Source organism: Pelodiscus sinensis, chromosome 9 (assembly GCF_052426305.1).
Source record: "Pelodiscus sinensis isolate ZL-2025 chromosome 9, ASM5242630v1, whole genome shotgun sequence".
Taxonomy (NCBI): Eukaryota; Metazoa; Chordata; order Testudines; family Trionychidae; genus Pelodiscus; species Pelodiscus sinensis.
This window is the reverse complement of record NC_143060.1, coordinates 65,320,492-65,334,390: the sequence shown is the minus strand read 5'-3', so window position 1 is coordinate 65,334,390 and position 13,899 is coordinate 65,320,492. Positions and strand designations below refer to the sequence as shown.

The window sequence follows — 13,899 nt, the reverse complement described above, 5'->3', positions numbered from 1 at the left end:
CTCAGTTCTGCCTTTTTTTCGCAACTTTTCCAGGGTCGTTTTCAGTGGATTCGTTATCAATTTTAATCAAAAGCCTTAAGTAAAACGGCAGGTTTTCATACTGAAAACGAGCTTTTTGGTAACTGAAGCATTTCTCGAACGATTCGGAGTCAAAGGCCGACCCTCGTTGGGAAACCAAACCTGGATTCAAACCACACGTCACTGAAAAGGTTGCAAAACGCAAACCCGCCCCCGTGTTGACAGCAACATGTTTTTGCAGCTAAAACAATACCGTGTTTTTCTTCTGATGAACAAAAAAAAAAAACCAACATTTTTGTGCAGAAATTTTCACCAGCTCCCTGAGACAGATCTCAGCCAGAACGGTGGATGTCTCAGGAAATTCTGAGCTACCGGGTACAGTTACGCTCATGCCTCCTTGACAATAGATGTCACTAGCGCTCCAGCTGACAAAGCCACAGAGGCTCAGCGTACAGAACCGTGTGTAGGTAACGTGCCGATTCTCTTATCGGCTCCATTTTCTGTTGCCTTAGCCTCCCTCCGCCGGGCTGGCTGATTATTCCTCGCCCGGGTTTATTTCCTGGGTCAGAGGCTCATCTAAACCCTGCCTTTGCTCTGGCCAGGAGAGGGGAGAGCCTCCGCCCAGCCACCGCGAATGAGCCGGTTACCTGTTCGTATTTCTCCAGCTCCGTGTGGTAGATCTGTCGGATCTGCGAGAGTTTAGCTCTGTAGTCAGAATGCTCCACGGAATTGTCTGAACCAGCTCCTCCGGATGCGGCCGCTGCGGCCGCCGCTGCCGCCGAGCCCCCTCCTTTCTCGGGCCCGGCCACGCCCTCCGCCAACAGCATGTTGTCCAGCCGCATCAGCTGGGGGTCCGTGGGCTCCTCTTCCTGGGCTCCCCGGATACTCAGGACTGTGAGAAGAGACAGAGGGGGGAGGGAACGATTAGCTGGGTGTTTGGCGCCCTGATTTCAATGGCAACCCAGCCCTTGACAGCAAAGCCTTATTGCCCCTCTGGCTCACCCGTTAAACCCAGCCCGGCTGGCAGTGCCTCACCAGCGCATGGGTCTGCCCCGGCCTGGATCAGGTCCCGGGGGGCGGAGCCCACAGTGCAGCGGTCACTGGTTGGCCCCCACATAACAGACTCGACGGACAGGCTCAGAGAGGATGGGCCGTGGACTCGGCTCTCGCCCTCCCTGCCGGTCCCTCCAGAGTTGAGTGGGGCCCGCTGGGAGACGCAGGCAGTAGAGTGAGCACCTTTCTAACTGATGGCAACTAGACCCTCTCTAGACCGCCACTGTGTCAAGCCCCGCCCCTTCCATCAGGCCCCGCCCCTTCTCTGCCTCATCCACCCACACCACACCCCTACCGCTTACTCCTCCACTCCTTTCCCCTGTTGCTTGCCGGGTCGTCTCAAAGAGCCTGGCAGGGGCTTCGGCTGGGCGGAGCTGATGCCGGTTTAATGACCCAGTGCCTCGCCCTACCCTGCCCTAACTGGCTTTGGGTTTGGGTGCCATTTCGGGGTTGCCAAGGCCCTGAAAACCGGGCCCCTGGCAATCAACCCGACGGGGCACCCACAGAGAAGCCAAAAACCAGGCAAAAACCGGGCGGGTGGCAACCCCCACTGGTGCTACTGCCCCCGGGTGGGGAAAGAGATGGCTCTTGCCACCAGGACTGCCCACCCAGCCCCTTTCCCCAGCCCTGCTCGGAGCGGCCAAGTGACCTCAGCACTAAGGACCGGATCAACGTGTGGGGGACAGGAGCCCTGCCCTCAGGTCCCACTGGTGGCGGAAATACCAGGGCCCCCACAGTGCCCAGCCTTTCCAAGGCTCGCACGCGCTGGACAGAGACAGGGGAAGAGAGCCGCCCCTCCCTGCCCCACAGAGAGCTGTGGTAGACGGGAGGCCAATGCCAGGGGACAGTCAGGTATTCGTGCTCCACACGACCAGCAAACTGTTTACACACGCTCCTCGGTTACAAGGGGAAGCAGAGGAGGCGCCGTGTTCGTCTTTGAAAGGGCATTATATATTGCAAAGCAAACAGAGAACTGGAAATCAGGAGATTAATTAATAACGCGGCTCTGTATTTCCAAACAGCTGCGCAAATATTAGCTCGTTCACCGTGGAAATAATCATGCGGCGAATATGAACTCTTGGCGACGTGCGTGTCTCTTTCTTCCCTTCGGGAAAAACCCCTGAGGGTGGAAAGCAGGAGATGTGTAATCGTGAGCTCAAAACCCCCCTAGATGGCTATAGGGGGCAGCTAGATGCTCCCCGCACAAGCAAGTACTCGGTTATAGTTTCACAGGGCTTTTCCCCAGGGTTCATTTCAACACGTTGTCGTGGTTCTGGAATCGTATCCGACTCCAGAATCTGACCGAAGGATCGGCCTGCTCTTTGTTCTTGAAAGAAAAAAAACCAACAAAGCAGCAAAACCTCGTTCTCAGATCTGCCCAGAGGGTTAACTAGAAGCACTAATGGCAACGGTGCAAACCCCAATGAACACAAGCCGGTGTTACCTGCCTACACCGGATGTTGCACGCACAAGATTGGCTGCGTGGGCAGAGAATCAAAGCAGATGCCCATTTCTCTCTCTCTCTTTTTTTTTTATGACTGATACAAAGGTCACAGGCATGTGATTGCACCACGATTTGCTGAAATGCATCGCAAAGAGAAGGCGGATCGGTGACTAAGGCTGCCAGTGTAAAGCTTGGCTCCTGTTCTTAGCTCTAGCACACATTCCCCACACGGTCCGGCAGGAGTCATTTCCCGACTGTTCCTACTCCATCAAACTCTACGGGAAAACCTCCTTTGAGCTCAAGGTGACCAGGATCAAGCCCTCAGCCTTCATCCTGGAACAAGCAGACCCTTGTGCAAAGCTCTCTGCAGGATTAAGGCCTTACACTACTCATGCCTCAGTTTCCCTGCCTTTCAAAGGCAGCCTTACAAGCCATAATTAATATGCACCAAGTACTTGGAGCGCCTCTGATAGAAGACAACAGGCAAATTAAATGTATTAATAAGAGAAGTTTTGTTATTTGGAAATGGCTTTTTTTCATTCTCCAGACTTTGCTGAACTGTACACAGCAAAGACAGCGGCAGTACTCACAGTCTCGCAAATTGTTTGCCAACGAGAGAATTTTCTAATACTCTCGCAGCTTCAATTCATGGGCTAAACAAATACAAAGTCGCGCTCTTGCTTGGAGAGTTTTCCTGAACTCACTCTCTCGCTTTTTGAAATTAAAAACAAAAATTAAAGCAACCCCCTCCGTCCCGCCGCCTCCGATACTCCAATGCTCTGGGCTCCCTTGGCAAATGTGGATCCCCAGATTGTGTTTGCAAAACGTGTGTGTGTGTGTGTGTGTGTGTGTGTGTGTGTGTGTGTGTGTGTGTGTGTGTGTGAGAGAGAGAGAGTCAGAGTCAGAGTCAGAATGAGAGAGATGCATTCAAGAGTGGGCAGTTGGGTAGCAAAATCTTCTTGCTATATATTTTAGAAATGTGTATGTGTCCGTCCGTCTGTGTGTGAGTCCGCTCCTCCTAAGCGGTAAGAGCTAGGACCATCAAATTTGGTAGGCATCTTCCTCTTATCCTAGCTTAACCAAACCCCCACCTTGCTTTTTCCCAGAACAATGGGATGTGCCTGAAATATGATTGTTTCTCATAAAACGGAAAGGTAGGAGGGACAGTTATACTGCAGAATGACCACAGGGGGGCAGCAAAGGGCCAGAAGTGGGGACCGGGACAGCTATAACCCCATTGGGCCAGCAGGGGTGGAGAAAAGGACAGCAATCTACTATGTATTTCCCAGAGTTTGTGTGTCTGTGTGGCTGGGGTTGGCCTCTCTCTCCAGGGCAGTCTGAATACTGAACCCCTCATCCCCCAGAGCAATGATTCATATGAAGAAAACCAAAACTTATTAACTTATTCAAATTAAGGACCCGAGCAATGCCAGGGAAATACGTACGACGCAGCCTGAAAACTCCAGTGGAAGCAGCTATATTTGGGGAAAGGGGGAGAATGGGAAAACCGGCAATTTTAGATGCTAAAAAAAGGGGATCCAGTCCACCGAATTTCCACAAAAATCCCGTGGGCCAACACATACATATCGCGTGGCCTCGCTTTATGAGGATCCATTGATTTTAACAGCGTTATGCTTGCTTATGTCTCAAATTAATCTCACCCATTATTCCTAAGCCTGTAATCTGCACTGCCAATCACCCGCAAATGGTTTTACTGTCCGTTTAAAAAAAAAAATCTAAAATTGGCTGTCAATAAGAAGTCGCAATAGGGCAGTGAAAATAACAAGGAACACGTTTTTTCCTTCGTCTAGAATAAGTTTCTGAAACAGACAATGACTATTAATAGGAGCCAATTTTAAGTAAAAGCGTCAGCTGGGAATGAATATGAATAATAGGAGATTCAGCCCCCTCCTCCCAAAAAATGCCTTTGAAATCATAATTTTCTAGACACCAGTCCTTTTTTAAGTTGTTTTCAGCCTTCTTGTATTTGAAATTTTGTCTGTTAAAAGGGCTGACGTGCAAGTAAATTTGTTAGTAAAATAAAATAAAAAATGATAAACAGTTGCCAATTAGCCATACTAATTTACATGCTAGAGATGGGTTGAAGATGCCAAATTTACATCTGGATCCCAGTTTAAAAAATAAAGACAAGAAGTCAGAAGAGTTGAGAGCCAGAAATTTGGGCCAGGCCCCAAATCTCGTACACACATATTACCGCAAAAACGCCTTGCTAAAATTACAAAAAAAAGATTCGATAACTAGCATGCACAAAACAAGCCATATGACAAAAGAGAGAAAACCAAAACATCTCCAGAGGTGGAGACACGGTGGGAAAGGAAGTTGCGGCAGATGATGTGAAGTATTGTCAATGAAACGTGGGTTGATTTGGGGTTGGTGATTCCCTAACCCTAAGCAAGAGAAAAGGCAAGTGATTGGACTTAAGGAGGAGGAATAAGAGAGAGGAGATGGGATAGAAATGAAGATCATGCCAACGGTGGCGAATAATCTCCTGTTCTTCCCAACAAAGCTCAAAAGACAAGCTGAAACCCAAAGAGGTAAAAGCAAAGAGTTCTTAGTATTATTACTGCAGACCGTGAAACACGGACATTGTGCTCTGTTATAGCCACCTCTGCATATTTGCAGTGGTACACATGATCTGACTATTACATAATAATGACATATGTTTAATGAGTTGGAATCCAAAAATCAGCTGGGGGAGAAGGTGCAGAGATTTGCAGCAACGGGGCCTGTTTGGCGAGCCAAGTAGAGTAACACCACTAAATAAATAAATGAAAAGGCCAACGTGTCTAGGCAGAGCTGAGGCCACCTAGTTATCGCTAGACGTCTGCGCTCTGGTGAGTAGGAGACAAAATGATTATTTAAAAGCTCCTTCTTTATCTTCCCGGCTCCCTACAAGACTCAAATGAACCTTCCGCCTGGACACCCGAGATGTTAACACTCACACGTCAATTTCAAGCTGCAGCGCTGTTCTCTAATCCAGCAACGATCACATATGATCTAGGCTGTGCTGTGTGGATTGGCCCCCTACCCGGATTGGCTCCCTACCCGGCTCATCTCCTGCTCAGTTGGAAATGGATTTAAAGGGGCAAGGGACCCAGAGAGAGACCCCCAGCTGGGGCACTGGAGTCTGTGGATTTCCATACCCAGGAGGTGGGGAGAGAGTGATCCTCAGAAAACAATTGAGAAGTGGCGGAGGATTTAGCCCAGACTCTTCAATGAACGTTTGGACAGTTACGAATTCCTTTGACCCAAGAAGCTATCGGCTCCTGCATCTTTTCCGCCAGCGGGGTTATTTTTTCCAGTGGGTGTTTGCCATGGATTTCGATGGAGGAAGGACCACATTAGAGGCCACCATCTTGCAGCTGGTACCAACCGGGCCCCTTTTTTGTCTAGACGAGGAAAGCGTCCATGCTCCTGGGCGGTCAGGTCTCCCAGGAGAGAGGGAAAAAGGAAGCGGAAATAAACCCGATTTCGCACAGCGGTATTTTCTCCCGCTCTCTTAGAAGAAAAACCAGATGTGGACATTCCCTAATTTCCCTGTCCTCAGATGCATCCTTCCCACGGCCGAAGGTGGAGACCCAATAGCCCAGAAAACTTAATATCTTGCTCTTCGTGACAGAAAAAAAAATTACATGCAAAGAACTAGGGGAAAAAAGAATATTTTGTCCATGGCTGCTCGACTGGCAGCTTGACAAAACTGCTCTCTCTGCTGACAGCCACTAGAGGCTGCTCCTCTCTCACACGGAACCGGCTCTTGTCCAAATAAACAACCCCACACAACAAAAACCACACACCCCTCATCCCTCTGTGGGCTGCTGCCCGATGCCTCTGCAGCTAATTCCTGAGCTCCCAGGCTAGGGGCAATCCCAGAGGGGCCATTCCCCAGTGGTCTCAGTGGCCGGCCAGTGGATGGACTGGCCAGATTCGGACCAGGTCCCCGCCCACTGGGGGTATCCAAGCAATGCCCAGTCCTGAGGGTGACCAACGTGCAGGCCTGAGGCAAAGCTCGCCCCAGGACCATCCTCATCCTTCATTCACGGGTCCCACCTCCAGAGCCAGCCGGCAACGACCCTCCTCCAGGCCGGCAGCGTCTCCTCTGACTTCGGCAGGATGGAGAGAAAAAGCCCTCAGAGGCCCGGGCGGGTCTCCATCCTGCAAGGCGCTGGGTCACAAGCTGGGGTAATTCTAGCCCTATGTCCCAGCCATTCCAGAAGTGGAATAAAGAGCCCGTGAGGCCTGCTCGTGGCATGCCAGAGCCACGCACGGGAGGCAAGACGACTCTCACGATGCCCTCATAAACCTGTTGGGTTCTAAGGAGCCACAGGACTCCCCGGGGCAGCTACCGACTAACATGGCTGCTCCCTCAGACTTCTCTCCCGTTCCTGTCGCTCTGAGCCTTCGAGCCGCGCCCCTGGGGCATGGCGCCTGAGGGGGGCGCTCTGTGCACTGCGCCTCTGTGTAGGCCGCAGCCTTCCCCCTCTCCCTGGTCTGATATTCTGGAAGTTTCCCTTGGACCTTCAAGGCCTGTCCTAGCCCTGGGTCTGAACCTCCGGCTCCACAACTGCCAGGCTGCGGCAGAGGCGTCTCCTTGCCCCCTTGGCAAGTGCCGACCGGCTTCTAAGGGGACTTTTCGGCACCCTCCGCTTGGGACTTGTCTGGAAGGCAGTGAGGTTTAACGGCTAGAGCGGGGAGCTGGACGTTCAACAGAAGTGGCCCAGCCACTGATTCCCTGTGGGCAAGGCCCTTCCCCTCTGTCCCTCTTTCCCCAGCTCCAAAATGGGGATAAATGCTCGCGGCCAGGAGGCTGAGAGGAGTCAGTGGCGGCTACTCCTAAGGCAGCCCGAGGGTCTCTGCCGGAGGTGCTGGGGAAGCAGAGAGTATTAGTGACATACCCTCAGCCAGGGATCTCCAGGGACTGTAGCGCGATCCGGCCACATCCCTTGGCCCCAGTGGGCATCGTGTCTGGTCAGGTCCCAGTTGGGGGCACACCAGCCCCCCAGGCCTGCTGGCAAGCGGGACGCTCACGCAGGGCAGCCGCCAATTCTGGAGATGTGGGTGCGGATGCTGCACCGGGACAGTCTAGCTCAGCAGGCCATGCTTGGATTTTCGGCTTGGGCGTTCCACGGGCTCAGGAAGCGGCTCCTCCCCTTATCTTGAGCCCGCGGTGGTAAGGACATCTGGGTCCTAGATGTGGACCTTCAGCCTCCCACGCAGGATCAGCAGGCCCACGGCCCCACACGCGCGCAATGGGGTCATCGCCTCACCCAACACGGATGTGGAACGATGCGCCACGCCGGAGCCTGACCTCAGCCCGGGGTTCTTGCATTGACCGGCTCTGCGGGGACCTGGGACAGAGGCGTGGGAGCCCCAGAAGCTCCAAGAGGCCTCACGAGCCAGTTCTCTCCAACCAGGCGGCTGCAGGAATCTCCGCCTCTCCGGTGTCGAGAGCCGCGGACAAAACCCCAGCAAGGGCGCCGGTCAAACAAGAGAGGCGTCGTCTTCTTAGGAGCACGTGGCGTGTGAGAAAGCACAAGGAGCATTCGTGAAACTTACAAGAGCGTCTCTGTGGAGTTCTCATCCCCTCACTCCCCTCCTCCCAATCCACAGATCGCAGCAGTACGCCCCTTGGCAGACGAATTCCTTGGGGAGCCTCCTTGGGAAGAGTCATGGGGTGAACCCATCCAGCTCTTGAGTGCTGGCTCTTAACACCTTCTAGGGAGCCCCCTTCCGCTTCCCCGTCTGACAGCTCTTTGCTCCTCATACATCGCTTCTAAGCACTTCAAGCCAGAGGTGAACGTGGGGGAGAAGACTCCTGGGTCCAGTTAAACCTAGGCAGAGAGCCGGGGCAGCGGCTGGCAGGCTGGAGACCTGGGATTCAGGAGCATGCTTTGCAGAGACGGGATGAAGAATGAGGGAGACAAGGAGGCTCGAAGTTCTTGCCCTCTTTCCAGAAATGGATTTCCCTAACCACGCTGGCTGCCCAGAGGCAGCGGGGTGCTGTTTGGAAGAGGAGCAGCCTTGGTTTGCTCTCACGTCCTGGCCAGATTCCAATCACAGTAGGATAATGAACCTTGTCGTTCCGATAAAATACCCTTCTGTGCTTCCTACGTGCTGCTGTTGCGCAGGGCGGTGAAAAGAGCTCCCCCGTGGCCCTCCAGAGGCAGCTGCATTTCACCGAACGCAATTCCTACACGTTGTTGGCAACGGGTTTTAGGAGCCTTGTGGCTGTAAATTGGAAGGATGAAGAGCTTGAAACTGGGCTAAGGGAAAAGTGAGGTTGAACCTCCGGAAGAAGGTTGCTTATTAGCCTGTGTAATTGTAACCCACACACCTTCGGGGAGTGGTGCATTCTCCCACGTAGCGACACTGAGACAACTTACAGGGAGAATAATGAGTCGGCTCCACAGTCTTAGCTCCGAGCCAGCTGGCTCATGCAGTAGAGGCTCTAGTGGTCCCAGGTTCGGTTCCGCCTGTTGGCGTTCCAGAGTGGTCTCAAGGGATGTGACGGAGCCACTGCCGAAGGGACGGTAGGGAACTACTGGGGTTGACAGGGGTTGGAAACTGACCTAGGGTAGCTCCTTTTTGGCTCTAATCTCAGAGGGTTTGGGCAAAAAAGGAGTCCCAGAGGTTGGAGTCTCGATCAGCCCCACCGTGAAACGCAGCAAGGTCGTCCTTCGAAGAACATGGACCCAGCATTCCACTGCCAGCCTCAGCGGGGCGGGCTGCCCGAGGGCTCCTTCGACTTGCCTTTCCAGGGGCATCTTTTCAAGGAGGAGATTTCCAGCAAATGATTGCAAGTTATGGAAAATAATGTGCCACTTAGCATCGGCGGCGAGCGTGCTGGCAGGCGGCGCTGGGAAACAGCACGGGAGCAGATGGGAGTGATTAGGCTGTGATTTTCAGAAGGGCTTTCTTCCCTGTCTCCACTCTGCTTAAGATGGGCTGGAAAAACCCAAGGGCTTGAGAGACGCGGAGAGTCCTTCTGCTGCAGCTATGGGGCCAAGATCCACCCCCCGGAATGGCTTTCCTAATGGAATCGGGGCACTGCCTTGTACCATTCTCCAGCCACTTTTCCTGACACATAGGCCCACACGGTCGCACCCCAGTGTGAATGCCAGCACACAAATTCCCCCCACAGTGCTCTACAGCCAGACGTTAGCACTGTCGGGCTAAAAACGATCCCTCGCATATTTTTGTCACGAGCCTCGCAATATTGGAGGGTGCTCTTAAAGTACCAGCTCCTGGAGTCATGTGATCGCAGGAGCCTCGCTCATTTCACTTTAAAAAAAAAACAACAACACACGTTCGCAGCCCTCACGGGTGCCCATAAAAATGCACAAATGTGATGCAGAAACAAGGCTGCCAGTAAAAAACCCCAAATTCATTTGTTTTCTTTTTTTGCGCTAAATGGCATTATTTTTACGCCGGTCTCGTGGATTCCTAGGTATGAATCCTGTGATTGACGTTGGCCATACTGAATCTTACAGAGGCAGATTCCCTCCTGCCTTGCGTTAATTGGAACACTTTAGACCGTTACAAATGGGACGGTGTGAAACCCTTCCCGACTGATTGCCCTTTGTTTATTACCTTTCGGTTGGACAAAGCCATTTAGAAGAGCGAGTTTCACCTCCTAGTTTGGATGGGTCCTACCTCACAGCCCGGCTTCACTGAATTAAACCAACCAACACCCCTCCGCCATACCACATCCCAACCGCAAACACGCTTCCGGAGACTAAGTTATTTAAGCTCCTTTCCCCCTTCCCCGCTCAAGCACAGGCCTTGTCTACACTAACCCCGACCATCGATCTAACCTATATAACATCAGATATGCTGAGTCGATGTACCTACTGCGCATCTTGTATACTGTAAGGTCGGTAGTGGGGGCTGCTCTCCCATTGGCACCGGCTACTCTTCTCGTCCCAGTGGAGTACCAGCATTGATGGGAGAGCACTCGGAGATTGATTTATCACATCTAAACAGGGATTTGGGTAGCTAGCTCTCATACTCCTTTGAAAATCTAATCCAGTGGTCCCCAACCTTTTGGGGCTGCCAGGTGCCCGGGGCGGGGCCACTCACGCCCCGAGCATCCGGGGGCAGGGCCGCCCATGCGCTATGTGCCCGGGGCAGGGGCCACCCATGCGCCACGGGGAGTGGGGGGTGGCCCAGATCACTCTGCGGGCACACATAAATGCCCCAGAAGGCGCCATGGCGCCCACGGGCACTGCGTTGGGGACCACTGATCTAATCGTTTCTCCAGACACACCCAATACATTCCAGGCAGAGAGGGGCAGACATCAGCAAAAGGCTCCTTTTAAAAATCCATTTCAAACAGGAAATGGGTATTTCCCCCACCTCCTGTCCTAAACGTAAAAACGGGCGAACAGATTTTGCTCAGACTTTCCAGAAGGAAGGAACCATCTGTCCTGATATGAAAGGTGAACAATTGAAGATTTTTTTTGTTTTTTTTTTCCAGAAAGGGAAGACCATTGTGAAACTAAGGGGCAGTTTCCACATCAAATTTCCACAGACTAAAGTAAAAGAGGTGAATTTTCCACGTACCACTGCCTGGACTCATAGCTGAGCCCTGTTCATCCTCACTAGTGAATTGTCATCTGTAACCATGACCCAAAGGCGATCTATTACAGGTAAAGATAAGGTGCTTTTGACTCGCCCTACACATCACAGCTGAGACAGGTTTTCTGCTGCTGATGCACACGGAGGAGGAAATGCCACTTACTTTTCCCACCTTGGGGTCAATCCGCAAGGCCACATCATGTGAGCGGCTCACATCAATGAGAGCAAAGGGCTTGTCTCCACTAGGTGGTGGATCAATCGATCCACAGCCATCGATTGATCATGTCTGTTGAGATGTGATAAATCAATCTCCGAGTGCTCTCCTGTCGACTCCCGTACTCCGCCTGGATGAGAGGAGGAGCCAAAGTAGATGGGAGAGCAGCTCCCGCCGACCTTTGAGCATGGAAGATGTTGTGGTAAGTCATTAGCTGAAGTCACATGGATTAGATCGATGTTGGGGGGGTTAGTGTAGGAAAGACCTAAGAGGGCTCAGGAAGTTATAAGATGGAGCCCATACGAGTCACATTTAATCACCAGTGAGAGACAGAAACAAAGCGACGCTCGGTGCCTATTGGAGAGTCGACCTTTTGCTTTTGTTAAAGCCACAAGACCAGATTGTCAACGGGTGCCCACGGGCACAGCTCCACTGATCCCAGAATGACGTCGGATGAGGATCTAACCCAACAATGTCCGTACGCAAAACACGCACATATAAACTCTGATTTTCTCTATGCCGAGACATACCCAGCCACAGATGATGGTGGATGTGCTATGAGCCTGCTTTGACCCACCCTGAAGTCAACCAGACTCAGTCCATTGACTTCCTAAGGTTTCCAGTCCAACCATGGAGGAACCTAACAGTGTAAAATAAGGCACTGGTGCATCCTAATGGACATCATCATAGGTTTGGGATGGATACAATCTGCAACTCCCTCATGTGTATCCACCAGCAAGTTACCGTGGTCATTCCAACAACCCCTTTTTTCAAGCCCCACCCTCTGCTGTACGTTGCAGGCGTCACGTGAGTTACAGAAAGCCAAGACTCTTTTACAAAGCTGAAAATACGGAATTTGGGCATTTTGGGGGGTATCCTTAGCGACAAGCATCTGACGGCATGCGCGCGACTCAGGAGGCGAGAACAACAGCAACGAGCACATCTGAGAAAACCCTCTGAAAGGGACTGAAAATAACCGATTCCATAAAAACGTGGGAATGGCAATCATACGGGGACGGGAAGGCCTGAACACACAGATGGGAACCGAAATCAGCCAAGGACAGAACCGGGGTGGGGGGGGGGAGGGGGGGGCCTGTGTTTACATCCCACTGTTTTCGGGAGGACTACTGTCAGATTTAAACACTGTGGCATCGGGGCTTCATTATGGGGGGCATTCAGAAATATTTCTCTGGCACGTCAGTTTACCAGGACAGCTGCTGGCCGAAGCGCGGGCATGCCGGGAGCAGCCGAAAACCGCTGAGAGAGATGGATTCGCAGCATATCCCAGATCCGGTGCGCACAGGTCTGTGTCACGTGGCAGCGGCCTCCACGTGCAATACGCTGGATGTTGCGCTACACCAACACGCCGGCTGCCTTGCTAAATGATGAACTCAACTTGGCAGGCCGACGAAAAGCCACGGCGCACACGGAGCGGCAGATCAGCTGGCAGGAGAGGGAATAGCGGTTTCCAGCCATTTGTGGCTTTAAAAATGAGATAATTATCAATTAATCAGGTGGCCTATTCCCCAACCTTCCCCCTCCGCGCCGCCACGCTCACACAGACTTTTGGCTCTCCTATGCGCCTGACAGACATGGCTTGAACTCCGCCAGGCTGATAACGAAGCCCCGCGGTTTAATCAAACCAACAACAAAACCTTGGAAACGCAATGACTCCACGGTGTTACTGTGCCGCTGACCTTTGACCCCCGGGGCCAAACTCCCGGGGATCGGGGGGTCAAAGCGGTCAGGATCGGATTATCTTATCAAGTTCCTCCGCTGGATGAAAATAACTATTTAACCACATTCTTATGGGGGCGGGAAAGACCTTTCATGAAGGCACCCTTACCCCTTCTCTTTCTGTTCCTACCTCCCCGGGGGGCATCAGACATCCCCTACCCCCCTCTCCCCGGACTGGTTGACTCTGCTAGCTCCCAGCTTCTCAAAATCTGCTAGAGCCAGGACCGCCCCATGCTGGGGAGATTCCCGTCCCTTTCCTCCTTCCCGGTCACCGGCCCATCTGGGAGATACAAACAGCCCTCTGGGGCGCACCTCGGTTGCTTACATGGACACGGAGTAGGCCTGCAGCTGGTTTGCAGCCACCGCTGCCCATCTTGCCAATCGGCACCATCTCATTGCTTTCTTGGATCCCCTTTTCTGTGTTCAGCCACTCTCCTGTCTTACACTTCAACTGCCCGTTCCTGGCCTTTGGATTGGGTTTGTACAGCACCGTGCGCAGCGGGGGCACGGCCCAGGAGCGGCGAATTACAATCATGCAACGAAGTTCAATTCAGACCCCCCTTAATGCAATTAAAGTTGGGAGAAGGGGGGAGGAAAGGCCACCCCCTCTGCAGACCCAACTCTCTGCTCACCCCCGGCGTGTCCTCGGCAGAGCACCAGCGAACCAGAGTTCAACCAGCCGTTATTGGTCAGCTTGGTTCAAAGCCTTTGACGAAGCTGCGGGAATCGCTTGCCACCTCTCCCTGTTACAGCAGGGATGGGGGAGGAGCGATTCATGCTGCCCCCCCCACCCAACGACAGAACTCGATCTCCCATCATGGCACATCCCAGAGACATG

General features: G+C 52.7%; 1 protein-coding gene across 3 annotated transcripts in view; it reads right to left on the bottom strand.

The window, feature by feature from the left end:
* PBX1 (PBX homeobox 1) overlaps positions 1-13,899 on the bottom strand; it is a 203,611-nt gene that overhangs the window by 39,912 nt on the left and 149,800 nt on the right. For all 3 annotated transcript variants that reach the window (XM_075936967.2, XM_075936968.2, XM_075936969.2), the window contains exon 3: positions 666-910. In XM_075936967.2, the coding sequence (XP_075793082.1) occupies positions 666-910 (245 nt within the window). The remainder of the gene's footprint in view (positions 1-665; positions 911-13,899) is intronic.